We start from the raw sequence: 20,792 nt of genomic DNA, 5'->3' as shown, positions 1-20,792 counted from the left end.
GTTAATAAATGATCACAAAAAACGAGACAAAGAGCAAGATTTTAATTACAAAAAAATATGACAAAGCACGTTGTATCTACCTATTTGTTACGAAGGTAATATTATCAAGGTAACAAAAGTTTTTTATTAATAAAATAAGTGCGTATTATGTTGTGAAAATTTTTTTTTTTTAAGTTTCGTTCAAGCAAAAGTTTCAAAGGTTCTGTGCTAGAACCTGGGTTTAAATAAATAAATAAAAAATAGTTTCGTATAGCAAATTCATAAATCATTATAATACATGCATTCGATCATTGCGTCTCAATGGTCAAACGCGTTAGAATTAATAACTCAATCGTTATTAAGTATTCAAAAAAGGAATCTTCTGAATCACCTTTCATAAAATAATAGGGTCATAAAATAGAACTATCACACGACCGAGGATATAATAAAATCCATACGGGAGAGAATAGAGTAGATATTAGGTATACTACCTATGTACCTATTTTACATTAAAAATTAAAGCAAGTTGTTTGGCTAGTAGGTCACTATGTGAAGTTGTGATTACTTACATCGGAAAATATTTATGACTTCACAAAAGGTAAGTTATTGTTCACACAAGTTTTGATTGGACACTCGCCACTGTAGGGGATCTTGTAATCATATTTTCTTTTTCTTTTTTCGTAAGTTGCTATTGCCTCAAAGTTCAGGGCCTATCACATCTTATTGGAGTTGATATTGAGTTGCTTACGAAATGATGTGTAATATGGTTCTTTTGGGATACGTACACATAAAGTCTTCTTACTGAATATAAATGTAAGTAGGTAATTAATGAAAATTACGCCCTCGCTTTATCCAAAACAGCTTACAAAATTGCCAATTTTCCTATTCATTCTCACGATATTGAAATTGTGAACTGTAAATCGATAGCATTCATTAGTTTGGACCCTTGCCTTGAGACCTCTATTTATCTTGATAATCTAAAGCGATTAATCGCGCAGATTTAGGAAGCTTACGAATTAAATCCTTGTACATTGTTCAATAAAGAAAATGATTGTATTTGATTGTAGTTAATCAATTTATTTAAACTTTATAGCATAATAACAGAATACCTACAAAGGCGAACTTTGCTACAATGGTTTCTCTCCCTTACATGTAATGTCAATGTCAGAAAACTATAATAATAATAGGTAGGTATGATACATAATATTAATTATTATTAAATGTCTTATTAATTATTAAAAATCTAAACATCCTACCTAGCCGACCTAGGTAAAATAAAATAGTCTGTTTTCATAATATCGAGCGCAACAAAGACAATGGCAGCAAAAGCCTGCATTTATCATGTCATTCATGCTGTAATTCCTCCACTTTAGGTCCCTTTGTCTTTTTGGACAATATGCGAGGTTTATCTAAAGGAAATCTCTGTCGGTGAATATTTTATTTTCCGCTGGGGCGCGCTATCACCGCCTGTGTTTTCCCAAAGGATATTAGATTTCTCTCGAATGATAACCTTCACACTCAGCAATAGGTGCAGACGTGTCGGCATAAATGGCTCTTGACTTATTTAATGGATCACCATGTAACTTAAGTAGAAAATATTTGATCGAACAAGTATGGAGATTTTCAGGTTCTTTTTACGTCAATCATTATATTTTCTTAAAGGTCAGCGTTCATTACCTATATTGTTATTGTTACCTTCAAGGATACATGACAAGATAATTTGCATAGACATTATTTTACAATATTCTTAGGTTTAAGGTCTCTTGCTAACATTAGTGCTGTCAATTAGTTTTTATTCTAAACAAAACAATGATTCATCAGTGCATAAATATACTCTTAATATTTAAGTAACTATGGTCATCTATTGCGTTGTAATTAAATGGGGTTGAGATCTATACAGAAACAGTTTGGGGAAAAGTTATTTTAATATGTCACGGGCCAGCCAAACTAATAAGTACCACTACCGTTTTCGGGCACATTCCTTGAGTTTACACGTCGCGGGAGTAATACGGTTAATAAGGGTCCCAACGTCGTAGTTTATTCTGCCAGTTGATTGAAAGGCTGACCCAAGGTATTTCAGTTTTGTTCCGCTTAGGCGGTATGTTACTATGGTAACCGAAACAAGGTCAATGAGCGGGGGATGTTTTCATCTATTAAAATCTTTGCCCCATCACCGCGCGCACCACTCTTTGCTAAGAGGGTATTGTTGACATTGACTCTTAGGTACGTCCGTACTTTAAATATTGCTCGATATTACAAAGTGGCCTATAAAGTCAATGAGGAAACAAGCTACAAAATATCCTTAAAATATTCCTAGAAGATCAATTTGAAAAGTTATTATTGGTTTTGAATTCGATTAAAATGGTCCAGAAATCCTCGGTGAAGTTTATTTGATAAACACTGAGAGATCTAACTTCAACAACAGAAGTCGATTTTAATTTATTCTCGACGAAAGGGAAAACAAAATTGTTTCATAAGTCTGAGAAATTTTGGTATAGCAATAATATCTTGTAAGATTTATTATATATCAGCATCATTCTACATAATATAAAGCGAAAAGTCTGGGCTAAAATATGGTAAATTAGGTAAAAGTAATAGGCGAAATCAAGGTTATCCTGACTTTTTTCTGAGGTGCTAGGTATTTGTGTTCATAAGTGTTTACTTCAGGATAACAAAAGTGTCAAAGGCAATCCATCGCACAGAGGAAAATATTACCGTCTATCCGACATTTCGGCAGATTTTGGTAATTTAGTAATGCCGAGGGAATGCCCTTTCACGAGATTAAAGATTATTCATGTGACACGGGTCTACATGTTTCACAAACACAATATTAGAAAGGTGTAACGAATTAGATTAATAATTAATGTCCTTGTTATAGGTAAGTCTACGATATACAACATTGAAAAATACAAAAACAGACTAAGTACGCTAATTCCTTCATACTTCGTAGTAACTTGTATAATAAAATAATTAATATTTATAAAAATGGTGCGGAAACTCTACTTTCAATTAAATAAATGCAAATTAAAGGTATATTTTACATGATTACAAGAACACTGAGTCTAAACATGGTAGATTTATTAATAATTCATCTTCTATCACGTTTCACTTAATATGCCTCTCGTTACTGTCTCCGGACCGTCCACTCTATTTCTTATTACTGTTATAAAGTTAATGACTTAACTTTCCCTTAGTGATTTGGGTCAAATTTAATGCTATTTTCTTTAGAGTTTCAGAGAGTTCACCAGAGCATTAAAAAAACGGTAATTTAATTTGATGTCTTATTTCACAAAGTCTTCATAATAAGACAAGGATAATAATTTCTTATTACAAAAGTCTTCAACATAATTTTGTTTCATTTCATGGTTTCATTGATCCGGATCAGTGTACCGTTTCACCCAACATTCGGTGATTGGCCTGTCGGCACTAAAAATATAAAGCATAAACTTTTTATAAGGGCTAACTGTCGAGGGATTTGAACGCATAATTTCCCCCGAGAGTCAAATAAAAAAATATACAAACGAATTTTATTTATTCTGAACGTTTGTTTTCAAAACTCACACCCCGCCGTTTTTAAACGAGGAAGTTCCTACGTAATTTATTGTTTATCTATGTATGTATTAAGAATTCATATTGGAAATTGTGGTCGAAGTTTGATGTAATTTTCACTGTTGTGAAACTTCGATTAACTTTTAGCTTAGGGAATAAGTAAAGTTGGGTAAATTATGCTGATGTTGTACACAATCAAAAAATAATTTCGGCAAAACATATTATCGTGTTAGAAAAAGTCGTGAAGAAGTGAAAACATCACAGATCTATACTAATATTATAAAGCTGAAGAGTTTGTTTGTTTGTTTGTTTGTTTGTTTGTTTGTTTGTTTGTTTGTTTGGTTGAACGCGCTAATCTCAGGAACTACTGGACCGATTTGAAAAATTCTTTTTGTGTTGGATAGCCCGTTAGTTCCTGAAGGCTTTAGGCTATTTATCATCACGCTAAGACCAATAGGAGCGGAGCACCAATCAAGAATATTTCAAATCAGTGAATTTTTTCCTTTTGAGAGCTGACGCTGCGTAAACGGTTAAAGTTTCGCAAAAATCATGTATGACAGGATTGTTCCCCTTTAAAAGTTCTTTAAAAAAGTCCGCGGTAGCATATGTCTATCTTTTAAGGTTGGCTCATAGTAACCATTTTTATGCAAAAAAAATCTGTTTTAAAATAATGCATTATTTGCGAAGGTGTTTTTATAAACATGATATTAATCCTTATCCAAATAAATAAATTATTCACCACAAGTATTTAATTTTAAACATTCTTGCCCTTTACACCATTCGATTTCAATAAATATCTTAGGAGATATCGCAGTTTTAAAATCACATCGCAGCAAAATAATGATCAAGTACTACGCGCGCTACTGATGGATCAATGCACAGCCTAAACCGCTGATCGTAAAGACCTGAAACTTGGACGGTGTGTTCTTTGTATGACGTAAGCATCTGATAAGAAAGGATTTTCCAAAATTCTACCCCTAAGGAGGTAAAAAGGAGGGGCAAAGTTTGTATGAAATAACGAGATTCCTTCATCCAATCTACTTAAAATTTTGCATAAGCATTCTATAACAGAATTAATGGAAGACGTGTTTCGTATTTTAGTGAAATGCACCCCCTAACTATGTTAAAAAGGGGTAGAAAGTTATTTTAGTGGTGATTTGCTTCAAAGTTGTTATTAATTACTCATTAGTGCATTTTTTTACAATCATGACGTCATGTTCACGACTACCATACTCTAGGGGCCTCCACTTAACCTCGGAGTGGGTGCCCGCTGCGTGCGCTCGCCCAACAATGCATAGTAATGCATGAAAGTCATGCCGCGGGCACCTGCTTGCGCTGTATACATAAACTCATTTTCGCGCGAGAGTTTTGGCGGAGGCCCTTGAGGTAGTGGGAGTAGTCTTGAGGAAAAGCTCCTTCTCCCACGGCCAGTGGCATGCTGGAAGCTTGGTGATTCTAGCACCCGTAAGAAAATATAAAAAAATGTTTACCAATAATACTGCGATAGGTGTAGTTTTCGATTTCGTTGTAAAAAAATAATACCACCGAGTAACTTTCACCGGATCAAAGGCCGAGCTGCATATTCATAAAATATAAGAAAAAAATATTTTCATGTTTATTTAACCTGATTTTTATATTTTAAAAGTATTCAAACATTTAGATAATAACGTTAAAACATTTAAAAATAATCGTATGAGAACGTTTTCGACTTCTCCACGGACGAAGTCGCGGGCAAAAGCTATGTGTAAAATAATTAGACTAAATTATTAAAAGTGCCTACCCAAAGTCATTATTCCACGCGGACGAAGTCGCGGGCACAGCTAGTATTTTATATATTGCAGAGCGAAAATTATAGTTATTATGTATGTCTGACCAAAGCAATAACTAGGAAAGAAAATAACACTGTCCTTCATTCAATCTTTTACGTTCGTCCAGTCTTTCAATGACTTACAGTAGAACGATCGGAGGAAATCTCAGAAAAGTTTCAACTTTACCCAAGGTTTCAAGTGAGAAATATTAAAATCCGGCCATAATAGTTTTTGATCATTACATAAAACACTCGTAAAAATAAATTACAAAGGACAAAATTCTTAAAACTCAAAAAATGTAGGTACTTGAATTCATCTTGGTATCTTGAACGTAACCTTTACACACTGTTTTATATGCATAGGTACAAAACGTTACTTTAGCAGTAGCTACGTACCCAACGGAGTTTTAAAATAAAAATAAAAGAAGTAAAGATTTTCCGTTGAATATCCGGAAATCGGAAAATTACGTGACTAGTTCTCGTGGAGGCGGACGAGTCGATTCGCTCCCTGCTGGCTCGGGCGGGAGTCGAGACGCGGGCGGTACGATGTGACACCACGGCTATACGGGTGAGTTCACACCAAACAAGTCGTTCCAATTCAAAAACCAATCTTCAACTGCCACCTATAGCAGGCTCCCTGCGAGTTACAGTAAAGACATTAATTTCTTTCTTTTAAATGGGTTGATTCTCTAATCACAATAAAATTGGTCCCAAAGATACGATGAAGCGAGCAGATTTCTCATATAATAAGCGATGATTGGTCAGACTATGGACTTAAAGTCAGATAGATTGCATTTAAAATAAAATAACATGAAAATAAGTAAAAATTTTTAAAAAAAATAAAACCGACTCCAAAAAACCTACACTAAAAAGTAGAAAAATAATTACTAATTACCTACTTATTTATTAGGACGAATTATTAATATTTATGTAGGTATACCATGATTGATACTTCTGGAGTCGGTGCCCAGATTATGAAACATGTAAAGTTTGCCTGCACCGACTCCAAAAGTATCAATCATGGTATACCTACATAAATATTAATAATTCGTCCTAATAAATAAGTAGGTAATTAGTAATTATTTTTCTACTTTTTAGTGTAGGTTTTTTGGAGTCGGTTTTTTTTAAATAAAATTTTACTTATTTCTTGCTTTTTAGTTAAACTAATTATTACCTTGATGTTACCACTGAAGGTAGGCAGTACATTGAGACCATAGGAAACCTAAAAAGACCTTAAACCGTCAGCCCACCTTAAAAACATGAAAGAATACAACTGTTGGTCTATTTGTACTTATAATATTTAAAGATTTATCCTACAACTCCTAAGCATTAAGGAGTTGTGCCTACCATGACCAGTTTTTCTTCAAATTCGCATGAAACCACCCTTTTGATAATACCTATTCAACAAAAAAATAATCGTTCAAATTGGTTCATAATCGGCGGAGATATTGCGTATAAAAAAGTTCATCCCCAATTTTCCACCCTTGGGAGTGAAATATTTTCTTCAAATTCGCATGAAACCACCCTTTTGATAATACCTAATCAACAAAAAAATAATCGTTCAAATTGGTTTATAATCGGCGGAGATATTGCGTATAAAAAAGTTCATCCCCAATTTTCCACCCTTGGGGGTTGTTTTTTTTATTATTAAATTTAAATGGGACCACCCTTGAGGTATTACCTATACGCCGAAAAAAGATTTGTTCAAATCGGTTCATAATTGGCGGAGTTATCGCGTAACAAACATAGAAAAAAAAAACATACGGGTCGAATTGAGAACCTCCTCCTTTTTTTGAAGTCGGTTGAAAAAGTTCATTGCGTACACTGGGTCGGTTTGAACGCTTCCTACGTCTCACTGGAACTCTACATTCTCCATCCCTGAAAGCTTTCCCGAATAATGCGTTAATCACTGAATAACATTACGTCACCGTGATAAATGTGCGTCAGAGGATCCTGAACTTAAAGCATGGGCGCACTCCTTGACAGTTAAAGCTGAAAGCTGTGTGTGCTGCGCTAATTTCTAGTACCGACCTCGTTTAATAAGTGTACTTTGAAGAATGAATTACGAGTATGTACATAAAGAGCTCGTTCTAATGGAAATCGTATTTTAACCCCCACGAAAGGTAATCGAAAGCGTTTTAAAATAAAATTTTATCTTGCGACGTTCAGAGAAAACTTTTATATGTTTTCGTAAGTTTTATGGTGCATTTCAATCCCAACCCATTTGCTGTGTACCTACGTTTTCTGAGACTTCTTTTATTTCTTCCTCCGCCAATTTGATATCATCTATAAGAACGAAGAATGTTTATTACTTTTATCAATTCCAACTTATTCTACTGGATTTATTTATACTAATGAGACAAGGCAACTACCTACCTACCTAACGACAATAATTTATATTAGTCACATTGTATTGACATGTTGGATTTATAATTTATACTTAATACTAAAGCCTGGTCCGTGAGCACGTAGAATTTTGTCCAATGACCCCAAGCTACCCATCCTTACGTAGACAAAATTCTACGTGCTCACGGACCAGGCTTTAGTGTCATACTAATTAATCACGTTTAACTTAGGTCACACTGTAATGAGTGAAATAATATAATTAATCATGTCTTTACTGTGGAAACAAGTCACTAATCAATAATGCCTGAAATTACGCTGAAAAAATATACCTATCAGGTATTACGTTTAAACGTAATTTAGTAACTTAGTTTGAAACTTATATTATGTAACCTATTGAAATATTGATGGTCAAAAACCCTCTCACCAGATGGTTGCGTGAATTTTTAATGGAATTTACAGTACACGTCACGTTCACGTGTTTGTGGACCGGCTCGGGTTTAAAAGGACTACGTGATGTCGGGATTAGTTACATAAAGCACGCTGACCATTATCCCTTTTGTTTCGGGTTTAGTCAAGCAGTAACTACATTACCTACTTAGGCAAGCGACAGAGGTTTAAATGCTGATTTAAATCATTTCAAAGTCAAATGTAAGTGTATTTATAACCTCTACGCTGTACCAAAATAACCTCTATCCCAAGTAGGCTGGCGTTTGCAGACGGGGATTACAGAATTTAATGTTTGTGGGCATATTATGTGTAGGGTGTAAGGGACAGATTGGCAAAAACTGAACTGTAGGCTTCCAAATGGTGAAACAGTGTATTTCAAGACTATGTCCCTAATCAAACTGAAAAGTCCCTAAATTTTCAGCTTGAGTCTATAAAGTAACGTCAATATTCAGTCTGTGTTTCTTATCATTTCGGTGGCTGAGTTTATGTGAACTTCAATAATAATAATATTGTACATAATGGAAAACCTCGTTATCCTTGTAGGTATAAGAAATAATTCCAGATAATGGCTAATAAGTTGAAGTAGTCTTTGAATTGGAAACGATTTCGCTCCGTTTGCTCTATTGTGCTGTTTGTGCGTAATCGATATCGCATCATTTTTATTGTTGTATAGTATCATAAAAGAAACATTTATCGAATTGATGTAGATGTGATACACGAGCTGTGCAATTTACAGACAGAAGTGTAACATGTTTGATGCGACGCGTCACATCGCAGCACAATGGGCGCCGGGCTGCGAGAGCGGGCATTCCGACGTTACTGGACGTGCACTGAATAAATACGCCAAAGTTTACCTTCGGTAAATGCTTCGGCTTATCCACTTAAGGGACAAAGTGGACAGCGAAAATGATATATTTTATTGAACCATTAATCGTCATTTGATCATTACTACTACATAAATATTTAAGAAAAAATTAAAAAGAATTGACGTAACTACATACCTACTGCTACACCTTGAATTTTAGAATAAAGTCATTGTTATGCCAGTTCTATTCGTGTATGGGTAAAAGGTTACGATTTAGGGTATATTGGGGTTTGTTTGTACCTATTTATTTTTAATGACACTACATTTACTTATATCGTTAAGTTCAAAGAATAGGTATTTTCTGCTATAGCTTTTTTATAATTAATATTGAAAAAGGCTATCTATATTCTTTGAAATATACGTAACAATACCTATTGGTAGTTAAAATTTTATTAAGTAATCGTAATTAAGTAATCGCCGCCCGCGACTTCGTACGCGTGGATCCCGTTTTACCCCCTTCATCTATCTTACGCGGTTCTGGGGGCACGGCAGTGCCCCCACCAAGTCGAGCAAAAAAGCGGCACGGCCGTACCATCCTTTTCTCGAAGCAATTCAGGCCATTTTCGACTGCCTGTAACTTCGTTGTGGATAAAACTAGAAGGCTGAATTTTCATTAGCTATGCAGGCATTGTAAAGACACGGTATATTTAAAATTTCATTCAATTTGAACCAGTAGTTTAAGAATTATAACGGGTCAAAGTTACTTAATTTTGTCACTCACTGACTGACTCACCGATCATCAAAATTCTAAGGCACTTCTAGCAGACCTAGAAGCTTCAAATTTGGAATATAAGTAGTGTTTGGTGTATGAATCAAGGAAAAACTAAAATATTTGGGGGCACGGTAGTGCAACCGCCAAGTCGAGTAAAATTTTTCAATTTCGGTCCAGTTTTCTAGATACATAACTGCTGTCTACAAAATACAAAAAGAAATGAGATCCCATCAAAAACAATACTTGTCAAAAAAACCAAGTCTCGCAACTCAGTTGTTCTACGGTAAAAAGTTGTGAGATCCATGTAATACCAAGTCCAGGCCAGGAAATCTTTAACGTTTTACATAAATTATTGACTTGGCCATCGCACTAAATAATTTAATTTACACGTGTTTTCATGCGATGGCCAAGTCAATATATTTATGTAAAACGTTAAAGATTTCCTGGCCTGGACTTGGTATTACATGGATCTCACAACTTTTTACCGTAGAACAACTGAGTTGCGAGACTTGGTTTTTTTGACAAGTATTGTTTTTGATGGGATTAGATTTTTTCATACAAATATTTTTTCCCGCTAACTCCCGTTCCAGTGGGAATTTTGCAATATCCTGTTGTAACTAAGCTTTAAGTTTACTAAGGTACCTGCATGCCAAATTTCAAGCGTCTAACTTAATCGGTTTAAGATTTTTCATACAAAAGGATTTTCCCGCGAATTCCCGTTCCCGTGGAAATTTCGGGAATTCCTTGTTGTAACTAAGCTTTAAGTTTACTAAGGTACCTACATGCCAAATTTCAAGCGTCTAACTTAAGCGGTTTAGATTTTTCATACAAAAGGATTTTCCCGCTAATTCCTGTTCCCGTGGGAATTCCTAAGTATACTATAACCTGCCCAGGAGTATGAAGAATAATTGTACCAAGTTTCGTTAAAATCCGTTGAGTAGTTTTTGTTTCTATAAGGAACATACAGACGGACAGACAGACAGACAAAAATTTTACTGATTGCATTTTTGGCATCAGTATCGATCACTAATCACCCACTGATAGTTATTTTGAAAATATATTTCATGTACAGAATTGACCTCTCTACAGATTTATTATAAGTATAGAAGAAGATTTTTAGAACAAACATTTAATATTCGAGTTATCTCAACGAATCATAAGGTGTCCAACTGAATTCTGAAAACTCTTTTTAGTAGAAATTAAGCTCTCTTGAGCTATTGTTACCTTTAAAAGTCAATATCATTTTAATAATGCTTCTTTGCCAAAAACATTTTGTCCTCATTTACATTTGATTCCTAGAAGTACGGTTTAAGTAGTAATATTTAGTTCTAACGCCCTTCAGGCATAATATTGGTTAAATTATAGGATTTTGCTTAAACATTCCAAGAATATTCGGTTTTGTCATGAAGACAATAGTATTTAAAGCTAAGCTAAATAGTCATATTTCTCGTGTCATAAATATACTTTACCGTCATCTGGATCGTGTACGCGTAGGTGCTATTAATTTTTAATTAACTATTTCATCATTATTTTTACGTTAAATATAAGACACTACGTGTTATTTTTATCTGTTGTTGTGTAATTATTCTGACACTAACATACCTACTACTTAACTTACCTAGCTCTCCCCATCTTTTGGTAATTTATTCATATTTCGACGTTATAACCTTAATATATTGTTAATTTATTTAGTGATTTAAACTCTTTCGACAAGAAAATGTTTGACTACTATTATTTATTTTTGAGTATTATAGTGATTTTATGTTTAGCTGCACTTGTCCTTTTGTTCGTAGTCGGATTGCGGTTTTGGGTGGGACCAATAAAAGGTGTGTGTACCAGCAATGCACGATTAGATGGAAAAGTTGTTATCGTCACCGGAGGGACTCTGGGCATAGGAGTTGAAACAGCAAGAGACCTTGCGAGGCGTGGAGCCCGCTTGGTTATCGCGGCTAGATCGACCCAAACAGGAAATGAAGTTGTGAGCGATATCATAGCAACCACCGATAACCCAAACGTTGAATTCAAGCAGTTGGACCTATCAAAGTTTTCCAGCATACAGAAATTCGTGAAGCAATTTAATGAAACTTATGAACGTTTGGATATATTAGTAAATAATGCTGGTGTTGCAGGAATACGTCAAGCCTGCACCGAAAATGGTATTGAAAAAATTATGCAAATCAACTACGTTGGACCATTCCTACTGACGCACTTACTCATGGACAAACTGAAAGTGTCTAAACCTAGCAGAATAGTGATAGTATCCTCAGTTGCACACCGTTCTCATAAATTAGATCCCAACGATATAATTGGTAAGAGGCCTCTAGATTTCTGGTCGAGGTACGCCAACAGCAAAGTCTGTAATATTATTTGGGCTAAAGCGTTATCAAAGCGATTACCAGAGGGAATCACTGTTAACTCATTAAATCCCGGTTTAGTTAAAACTGATATTTTTCACAGATATTCCAAACTTCGTAAAATGATAATAAATTTATTTATAGACATGTTTTTCAAAACGCCTGTTGAAGGCGCTCAGACAACTCTCCACTTATGCGTGGCACCTGAGCTAGAAAATATCTCAGGAAAATATTTTTCTGACTGCAAGATTGTGGAACCGAATAAAATTGTCAAAGATGAAACAGTAGTAGAAAAAGTGTGGGAAAACACAATGTTGCTAATAAAAGACCAAATAAATGATGACCATTTCAAGTGACTTGTAATTATAATTGATTTAATCATAGAAATACATGATTTACTTACTATTAATGCATGTACTTATTATTATTATTGACCCTCAATTGAAAACATTAGGAAAAAATGCATTTCTACTGTACGGTGTATATTTTCTCAATTCGGTGCTAAAATTTATATTTAGTTTTTTAAGTAGTTTCAATACAAAAAAATAAATGTTACTCCATTCTGAATGTAAAAATAGCATTGTCACTAAATATTGTGAAGTGGTTTATGAGAAATGTTAAGCATCGAATTGAGAGAGCACCGAATTGAGAAAATGAATCACGGAATTGAGAAATGAATCTCCAAATATAAAAATCGCTCCGCAAACTTAGAATTGATGACATTATGAAGAAATACCTAATGTATTTCAATAATTAATAAAATAAATACTTAATACGTTTTGATATCTGATTGCTGGTCTATTAGTTAGATGGTTCATTTTAGGTTTATGTGTCTGAAATACCAATGGAATAAAACAAAAATCCAAAAACAAAATGGAATAAAATAATCAATATGTTTAATTTTTTAATAAGGAACTATAATAAATTCTTAATTTTTATATATTATTTTAATTTTATTTAAATAAAACAAATAAATACATAACACAGGGTCTCTTTGTTTATTTATTCTTAACCTTAAACATAAAACAAATATTGCAAAACCCAAGAGCTAGATTGACCTGACACTATACCGAAGATATTATATCGGACGTCAGTTTGTACACGATTAAAATGGCACTCAAATAGCTGAAATACAACAAGGCACCAGGTGTTACGGCATTATAGCTGAGCTTCGCCGGTACTAAAGGCTCTACAGAAGTAGTTCAATTCCGTTATTCTCGAAGAAAAAACGCCTCCGGCATGGCACAGAAGTGTGGTGATAGCATTATAGACTCATCTCACTTATGAGGCGTGTTTACAAGCTGTTTTTGAGAGTCCTTACGAATCATCTCGCTCGCAGATTCGACGACTTCCAGTCTTCCGAAAAGGCTTTAGTATTATGGTACACACACAGGTACGCTACGGCAGATTATACAGAAGACCAAGGAGTCGCGATATCGGGGATGATATCGGAGTCATGGCCTCCGTAGAGCCTTTCAACAAGTGGGTCTCAAAATGACTGAAAAGTTATCGAGTGGAAACCACGGACCAGTGAGCAGCCCCCCACTAGGTAGACCGACGATCTGGTGAAGGTCGAGGGAAGAACCTGGAAGAATTATTTTAATAAGATAGCAATAGCAGTGTATTTTTTTAAATGAAACCTCAAAAAATTAGTTTTATTGTCTTCTGTCCAATGACTGGTACGGTCCAATGATTGGAGGTAGTTCACCCTATTATTATGCTCTATTGATTTCATTATTATTTTAAGTTACACAAACAATTTATAGCACAGTAAAAGTATCTATTTTCATTTAATATCAATTCGGTGTACGTGTTTTCTCAATTCGATGCCCCATATTCCGCGGAATTGAGATCCACGGAATTGAGGAAAAATCACATTTAATCAAATTACTCGAAAATATTATAAATTACAACGATTTCTACCAAACGTAATGGCAGATATCAGTTAAATACTTAATTAATTCAGCAGTAATGTCATTAAATACTTCATGAACATTTTTAATATCGCACACCGGTTTGAGAAATGACCAGTGACCAAAAATTCTGAGTGATTTCAAACCTCTGAAAAATGCTCCTCAAAGCGACTGATCCCTCTTTTATACTGCTCGACCACTCGAGTGCAACTGCTAGTTTATGGGAATCAGGCGTGGGTGTTCGTATTGTGCGTTGTTAGTGATATAGGAGCACAAAAGTAAAAATCACGGAATTGAGGCACACACGTCGGACAAAATTTAAATGTGTTACTGTATTAAAACCCAAGGACTTGCAATAAAGAAACTCATTTATATAGCTTTATTAACTATCCCTTGTTCTGTGAATGTGGGTTTCATAATGGGGAAGTTATTATTTCAAAAGTTATGAAGCAAAAACGAGTAAATTCTGGAAACCGGACACTCCATTTTAGGCCAAATTTCGCCCGTTTTTGAACTTTCGGATTTTTTCAAGTCCGTACTTCAATTTTAAAGGTACTTTTTTCGCCCCAGTAGGTCGATCGGTCGTCCCCGTAGAAATGCCCTTAAATCAATAAGTTCTTAATAAAGCTTAGGTATCTTTATTTAAAGCTCTAGCTAGAACTCATTTCATAAAATAGATATACCTACACGTTAGCTTCAATGATTGAACAGGGGCTAACGTAGCCACCATTTTGGGTATCTCCAAGAGTTTCTTACTAAACGAATCAAGTAAACGAAACATTATTCATACTAACATTCATGTAAAGTAAGTTTATGAAGACGTTAATTATTTTTATGAAAATAGTAACGATTATTGTCACCGATGTTTTATTTTTCAAAAAGAAAGAAACTTAATTTGTTTACACATCACGAGTGCAGTCATTCACAATTCACAGTGCTTCATCCTGTTTCATTTTTGTCACGTTGTTGTTTCCAATAAATGTATTATTGCCAGTGAAATGAAACATACATTCATTCTATTGTCCGAAGGTGAACTCGATTTCGTTTCGTCGAAACGTAAAATAAACCAGATTAAAATGAATGCAATAAAGTGAAGCGTTTATTTATTGGTAAGCCCCACGCTCGTCCAGACTATTTTCCAGGAAACACTTTCGATGCTTGCTAAAGTTGGAAACCAACTGTTAGCTTTTGCTTCTATGTTGATTAAACGGAACAACTCTATGGAGAGATGACATTTCAAATACAGCTAGAGTTTGAATTTTAGTATTTTTTTTATACATACCTGCAATAACTACAAATAAAATACTAGTTAACAAAAAATTTCCTCAAACTTGTGACAATACAAAACAAAAGCATAACTCTAGATTTCTGTACAAAGCGAATCTTCTCACAAATGTATATCGTTGAGTTGCTACAAACCCGGGGTAAAGTTTACAGTCGAGCAATTCCAAAAGTATTACAAAAGTACAGACAGTATTGTTCGACAGCGGAACGAGGTAGCTGGAGGATTTGGACTTTGTAATTATCGAGACAAAAAGTGGAATGGCGAGTCACAAATACTAATTATTGTAAGGAGTTAAGATTCTATTTGGAGAAACCATAATTTAAGTGGAGTTTACAATGAATTTACAAAACTTAACCTTTACTCAGCATGTATAGAATGTATTTACATGTTTCATGTTGTTTATGTACATGTTCAATATTAGAAGAGGTATTTCCTAGTCTGAAATGTTTTATCCTGGTGAATTATTCTCACCAACCTTTCTCAAATAAAAAGAGAATACCTACGTAAATAAATTAATTCACTGGAAATATCATATTTTTAAATTGGACTGCTTTCGCGCCCTCTCAACCAGATTGGAGTAATATGCGTGTAATATTTCACAAAATAATTGGAAAATTATTCCACGTGTTTTGAGAAACGTCACATAGCTCGTATTATGAAACGCGCGTGTACATACGTAGGTACCAATTTTTTTTTTTCAGGTATTTCCCACCACCGTATGGCACAGAGAGGTCAGAAATAGGTGTATTATTCGAACAATACTAAGCGTATTGTAGCTGCCGCAAAACGATATCTGTATCAGCGGATTGTTTTGGCGGACACTGCATTTCGATGAAATAAAATTCAGATTCATCGTTTCGTTTCGCTTTATTAAAATTCACCGCAAATATCGCTGGTGAGGGGATGATAGGCCCGTAATATTACGAAACATTTATTCGGCGTTAGTGGGATAATAAATAAGGTAAACAAGAAGTGCGAGTTGTTTAAATTAAATAATAAAGTACGAAGTGTAAGTAAGTTTACTTACGCCTTTTAAGGAATTCTAATTCCATTTCTTCTTTTTTAATCTAATAAGAGCGGGATGCCAATTGCATCCTGGAAAAGATTTCATACAGTTTTATAAAAGGTAATTATTATTTTAAATAGCATAAGATTGAGCTAATCTGGAAACATTAGCTTCTTTTAAACCTAAGGAAGCTTCTATTGTTAATATAATAACAAAAGCACTTACATAATAATTATGTCTCCTACTTAAATAGCTTAATAAGAAAAAATAAAATAGTGTGAAAGATATTCGTAAATGTCTAATCCAAAAGTAAATGTTCAAATATACATCCAATAAAACAAGTAAAGATGTGTCTGGCTGGGCTAGGGAAAAGGAGGTTTGAATAAATATCAAAGATACGATTTCCTTTATACGGGTGATTTATGGGATCTGATTTGAAATACATAAGGAGACAGCGCGGCGCCTCGCGCGAACAGCGATATCGGGACCGCGTGAAAGCGACAGTTACAAATATAGCGGTTACAAGATTTGTGGTAAACTGAAGCGTCCTACAAAAAGTGGGTCGAGCCGAGGCGTTGATGCGATTCGTGTCTATTTAAATTCCAAATGCGGCGCGCAAGTGCAAGGTATGCGTTCGCAGTGCACCCTGCGCGATGTAGGTCAGCCCGGCACGCAGTGTTTACACGCGCGACACTTACGACATCGATGAGCTGGCTGAGCTTGAGCTTGATGCAGACGCGGAGCACGTCGGTGGTGTTGACGACGGGCCGCACCAGCTTGTTGTAGTTGGACAGCAGGTCGTCGTAGAGCCGCTTGGCGTCGGGGTTGCCGGCGGTGGCGGCGCGCAGCAGGCAGCAGGCCGCCAGCCACCAGACGATCGCGGCCATCAGCTCGCGGGCTCGGCCATGTTACGCAACGGAGCGGGGAGCTGGGCCGGGCGCGGCGCGGCGACTGCCGCCCTGCGCGCCGCCCCGCGCGCCCGAGCCGCCCTGCCAAAGAATCACGGCCCGACGCGACTCTCTTTTGTATTAGTTAGCGGGCGCTTTAATTAAACACGATGCATAGCTCCGCTCTGCCTGCACGATATGCATATTCATTCAATTACATAGGTATTTCACTCCTGTCAAAGAATTTTTGTTTGAGTTATTTTTCAATAAACGTTATGACACAAAATTTTAAGTGATAGAGTTTTTATTATGAAATTGTGAAGTTGTCCTTTTCGGATCATAATCTAATCATTTTTTTTATTTAAATAAAAATAATAACTAACGTTACAGCTACAACGGTTTTGTGTAAACTGAACTTTATAACACTTTAACAACTCTATTAAGCGTACAGCGGTACTAGGAAACCCGTGAACTATGATAACGCAATCATCAGTTAACAGAATTGTGTAATTAGATTTTGGTTTTCGGCGAAGTATGTAAGCGTGGGGGAGGGGTGGGAGGCGGCGCGCTTGGGGCGCATCGCTCTGCACACCCTCTATAAATATGCGAGTCGATAGCGAGCGCATCGCATTCCTTGACCGCTACTGTTGACGGTTACACTGGCGATCTACATTCAAAACAGATGCATTATTATACCTAGTACTGAAAAGAAATGGATTGCGGACTTAATTTTAATATTTCAAAAAAGGGATTAACCCGTGCCAACTATGGGTTGACTTGTGATAAATAGGGAGTAAATACATTTCGTGTAAAATAACGAAATTATTTGTAGTGAGTTTAAAACTAAACTTGTTTAATTAATCTCTGTTAACGATCTTGTTATAGGCTCGCAAGTCACTGTTTTGTGAAAACCCCAACTAAAAGTTGAGTTAATGGACACCAAACATTTTCCTCAGTTTATTACCTAAATGATAACTTTTTAACAAATTAGGTAAAGTAAGCATAGTTAGTAAAACATGCTCAATTGAACACAGACGGTGTTCGCGCCGTGGAAGCCAGCCTTCTAATTAATATCGAATGCATGCTGCAGGCGAACTTTGAAGTCACAGTCGCAGCGTGGAAGATGTAGAGGTGACGTGCACTCCGCGCCTATTAAAAACTTTTTGATTATACTGCTTTTGGGAGCGGTACAAAACACAAACTTACTAACTTTGTATTTGAAACTATTTCACTCACTATTTGTAGTACCTACTTACTGGACTTATAATATTAAATCCAAGTAACAAAATAATATACCAAAAACCTAAATCTATTTCTAAATTTAATAAAAAACCGAATAATGGCGATGATATTCCATTTATCGTGTGTTGAACAGGTTGAATGGCTGGAATCACGGCGTGGATAAAATTTAATTTCTTGTGACGGTGAAATTTTATCTCGAAAATATAATATTCACAGCGCGATAGCGAGGGCGATGGCAGATTACAACGCGTTATGATAAACGAGTAATTCCCGAGCATAAATGACAAGGTGTAAGAGCTTACCCGCGCCGCCGCGGCTATACCATCTACAGTACCCGGCTTTAGCACTACCTTCTAATCCATCGGTGTGTAAATAACTAGATAATTTCTTTTTTCTGAAAGTAGAGGAAAAAGGTTCTCTTTTTTAAATAATTCATTCAGTGCCATTAATTCAACGCTATAAACACGTCTATGTTTAGTTTTATACTTTTTCTAAGTATACAGTATATTTAATAATACATAAACACAATATTTCAAAAGCACTAGGCAGGGCCGCGCCGCCCCTGTGTGCGATGTGTGCGGCGCACACAGGCGCCAAGACAATAGGGGCGCCGCGCCGCTACTGCCACCTATTTTTTTTTAATGGAGTACATATTGATAAGTAAGTAGGTACAGTATGCGCAAGCGCAACAAAACAAATATTACGCTTATTAAACAAGTCTCTCAATATCTATATGTTTATTATGATTCACGTTTATGGTTTCATTTTACGCTTAGGGTTTTAGTTTAGTTTACACTAGCGGCCGCCCGCGACTTCGTACGCGTGGATCCCGTTTTACCCCCTTCATCTATCTGTTTAGATTTTTTCATACATATGTTTTTCCCCGCTAACTCCCGTTCCCGTGGGAATTTTGCAATATCCTGTTGTAACTAAGCTTTAAGTTTACTAAGGTACCTGCTTGCCAAAAAGCGTCTAACTTAAGCGGTTTTGATTTTTTATACAAAAGGATTTTCCCGCTAATTCCCGTTTCCGTGGGAATTCCTAAGTATACTATAACCTGCCCAGGAGTATGAAGAATAATTGTACCAAAGTTCGTTAAAATCCGTCGAGTAGTTTTTGTTTCTATAAGGAACATACAGACAGACAGACAAAAATTTTACTGATTGCATTTTTGGCATCAGTATCGATCACTAATCACCCCCTGGTAGTTATTTTGAAAATATATTTTATGTACAGAATTGACCTCTCTACAGATTTATTACATACAAGTATAGATTACTTACGAGCTCAACGTTGAAACGGCGGCAGTTCTTTTGAACCATAAAGTACTAGTTACATATTTTGAACCGTAGAGGCGCCGAGTTTGTAATACAATTTTTTTATGACTATGAGTGAGTTTATGAACGCAACCCGATGCGATGCGTGCGAGTTACGACACAAACGGGATGGGGTCCCGGGGATTCCCCGCCACGGGGATTTTAACGAACGAGATAGCCAAGCCAAAACCACAGTATACAGGGTGTTTGGCGGAAGGTTAGACAAACTTCGTGGGTATATAGGTAAGGTCATTATAAGAATACAAGTTCGCCCATTTTACCCAGTGAGCTACTAAGTTCGTAAGTAACTACTGAAGTAAGTAAATAGTTATGTTCGCAAAAATAAATTAACGAAAAAGAGCGATTTGCATAACTTTCCTTTGGAACGGAAAATTTATTTTAAACAAAAATAAACTTGCCGTTACTATGGAACAATAATACAAAAGTTATCCATACAAAGCTTCTTCCAACATCGTTATATTTTCTGCTATACTCATTTTCATTACTTTTTTTGTGTTTTATTTCAAAATCAATTTAAAAATAATAACCACATTATGAAGAAAAAACAGTAAAAAAATTCTAAATTTACTTTGCATGGATAACTTTTGTATTACTGTTCCATTTTCTTCCCTAAACTTTGAATTTTTGACAAATTTCAACATCTTATTAGGCTACATGTGACATAATATCATTGGAAAGAAGAGAAGCTAGAGATGTTTTTAAGATCATTAGCAATTCACTGTCATCTTTAATTTTTTTTTAAATAGAATTCCAAGTAGTTTTTTTTATCATGGTTCGTACTTTTGTTAAACTTTGGCGGCTCGTAACTAGCTATCCAATCATTATCTGGATCTGAAATTTATTTTACTTGACTTAAGACATATTCGATATTAATTTGAAATAATAAAAGCGATTCAAAACACGCGAGAAAAAAAAGCAGTTTTTAGGTCAAATTTCGGAAAAAATTAAATTAAAACAAAAATATAAAATTTAAAAAAATAGCCCACTTAGGGTAAAATGGGCGAACTTGTATTCTTAAAATGACCTTACCTATACACCCACGAAGTATGTCTAATCTTCCGCC

The 20,792-nt window shown here is 35.4% G+C and overlaps 1 protein-coding gene across 2 annotated transcripts in view; it reads right to left on the bottom strand.

The window, feature by feature from the left end:
* Nucleotides 1-17,150, bottom strand: part of LOC135073945 (acetylcholine receptor subunit alpha-like) — a 50,014-nt gene extending 32,864 nt beyond the window's left edge. For both annotated transcript variants that reach the window (XM_063968206.1, XM_063968207.1), the window contains exon 1: nucleotides 16,962-17,150. In XM_063968206.1, coding sequence (XP_063824276.1) covers nucleotides 16,962-17,150 — 189 coding nt within the window. The remainder of the gene's footprint in view (nucleotides 1-16,961) is intronic.
* Nucleotides 17,151-20,792: the final 3,642 nt, after the last annotated feature.

Source organism: Ostrinia nubilalis, chromosome 8 (genome assembly GCF_963855985.1).
Source record: "Ostrinia nubilalis chromosome 8, ilOstNubi1.1, whole genome shotgun sequence".
Classification (NCBI taxonomy): Eukaryota; Metazoa; Arthropoda; class Insecta; order Lepidoptera; family Crambidae; genus Ostrinia; species Ostrinia nubilalis.
Note: the sequence above shows the minus strand (reverse complement) of the source record. Positions and strands in the feature narration are given on the sequence as shown.